Here is a 2,188-nt window from a genome sequence, read left to right as displayed (position 1 = left end):
TATATGTGTGTAGATTTTTGTACAATGCTAAGACGTAAATCCAACAATAATTTCTTGCAAAAAAGTAATTTAGAAGTCCACCGTAAATCTGGTGAAAACTTTTGCATTAATTTGAAGTAAAAATTTGGCTTTGTGATTCTGTTGATATTTACTTCTATTTAATGAGTGTGTGCCATACCCTCAGTATAGACAACTATACTCTGAGCTAATTCCAGCCCGAGCTTCACCCAATTGTTGAATAGCAATTAACTCGTGGCAGAGCATGTCACTTGCTTATGGATTATCCTATAGGTAAATAACTATGCCAAGGTAGTCATAACATATCCTAAGCTTTGATGCAGTCAAATCATTTAGAGAAGAGACCATTTTAGAAAGTCTATAAAGGCATCATTCCACATACAAATATGGAATAGAAACCTCAAGAGAGAGATTGAGGGTGGGAGAGATGTGTTTAAGAGAAGCCCTTTATCTTCTCATTGCAAAAACCAGTTTAAGTTCTTGCCATGATTGTATTGAGCGAAGTGCAAAAATAGTCTCTTAACTATTTACATGGGGTCGTTTTAATCCCAGAATTCAAATGAGTGGCAAATTAGTTGGCAAACTTTTTAAATTGGGGCACTAGCAGTCCTCTAAAGAGACTAAGTTAGCTTCAATTTAAAGATTCCCGGGATCAACTGGTATACCTATAAACTCTGGGACAAAAATGACACCATGTAATTGGGGACTATTTGACTACTAGTAGCATTTTGGCGGTGCTTCGCTAATGTGGAATGGGATATGCTTTAAGGAGAAGACTTGGAGGCCACTTGAGATTACTTCTGTGTCTTATATTTTACTTTTATTTCAATATTATTCTTTATTTGTTTAACAAGTTAATTGTATTTCTTAATTCACAAAATAGTTAAAAGAGTCATTTTAATTTTTTTTTTGAAAAGCAAATTAGCTTCTTTGCAGTATATTTTATTTCAAATTAAAGATTATATAAACAGAATAAAACAAAAATATAAAATAATTAAAAATTGAAAGTTATTCAGACAACTTGTCTTCAATAGGAGCGATTATTGTGTGCGGAGAGCGCACGCAGCTCTCGGATCACAGTCCCTCCGACCACAGCCGCACATCGCGCTGTATGACAGTGGGTCCGCGATGTGAGGCTGTGATTGGAGAGCGCACGCAGCTTCGTACCCAATAATTAGACCTTCAATAGGATCCTGATTTGCAGATTTAATACATATTAAGAAGCAATTGTCACATTCCATTTATGTTCATCTGTATGGGACAGAAGTTCAGTACTTGGTTCGACAAATCCTTCATCTCAGCTATTGAAAATCAGCTGCAGTTTTTCTTCACATTATTAGCAAACAATCAACAAATTAAATAACAAACCATCAAAAAAATTCTACATTTACAAAACTACCTCCCGCCAAAACCCATGACCTTTGGAGCAAATCTCAACAACCTTGTCAACGAGCTCGAATGAAACTTCCTCGCGAAAAGAAAGCAAACCGTAGTATTCCTCCCATTATACTCGCAAGTGGAGCCGCCCCTCATCCACCGCAACAGCTCCGGCGTGACCGCGGGACGAATAAACCTCGCCGGATGCGCCCCGCCGTGCGACCAATCGACCCATGTAAGACTCCGATTGGCATTCAGGTGGCCGAAGCTCATGGTGATCATTGTGGGCAAGTAATGCTCGTCGACATAGCAGGAAGGATGACAGAAGCGGCGGAAGACGGGGAAAAAGCGGTCGTCGGCGACGACATGGATGGCGAGCGGGCGGCTAAGTTCGAACCATTGGGAGCCTTTGCGCCAGGAGGCGTCGGGAATGACGGGGCGCATGTGGGGGTTGTAGCGGCCGCGGCAGTTGGGGGCGGGGTTGTTGAAGGACTGGACGAAGGAGGTGGTGGAGTTGAGGAGGTAGGAGTAGACGGTGGGGAAATTGAAGAGAGGGATGCAGGATTCGGAGAGGAGGATGAAGCGTTCGTTGGAGAAGTCGAGGAGGGCGTTGGCGAGAAGGCGGCGTTCTGCCTCCATCATGCTCAGTTCTCCCCATTGTACTGCCTGTATGAACGTTATTCCGGTTTTGTCAGCAAAAATAAATGTTGCCATATATTAATTTTATGAGAAATTTACATGTCTGCCTCTTAATTCTTATGTATTTAGACATCTTGCACCTAAACTTATGTTT

General features: G+C 41.4%; 1 protein-coding gene across 1 annotated transcript in view; it reads right to left on the bottom strand.

Annotated features, from left to right (window-relative positions):
* Positions 1-1,290: 1,290 nt before the first annotated feature.
* Positions 1,291-2,188, bottom strand: part of LOC110037209 — a 4,587-nt gene continuing 3,689 nt past the window's right edge. The window contains exon 2 of the mRNA XM_020741800.1: positions 1,291-2,061. Coding sequence (XP_020597459.1) covers positions 1,414-2,061 — 648 coding nt within the window. The 3' untranslated portion in view covers positions 1,291-1,413. The remainder of the gene's footprint in view (positions 2,062-2,188) is intronic.

The sequence above is a fragment of the Phalaenopsis equestris genome, unplaced genomic scaffold (genome assembly GCF_001263595.1).
Source record: "Phalaenopsis equestris unplaced genomic scaffold, ASM126359v1 Scaffold216823, whole genome shotgun sequence".
Lineage (NCBI taxonomy): Eukaryota > Viridiplantae > Streptophyta > Magnoliopsida > Asparagales > Orchidaceae > Phalaenopsis > Phalaenopsis equestris.
This window is presented reverse-complemented; position numbering and strand designations above follow the sequence as displayed.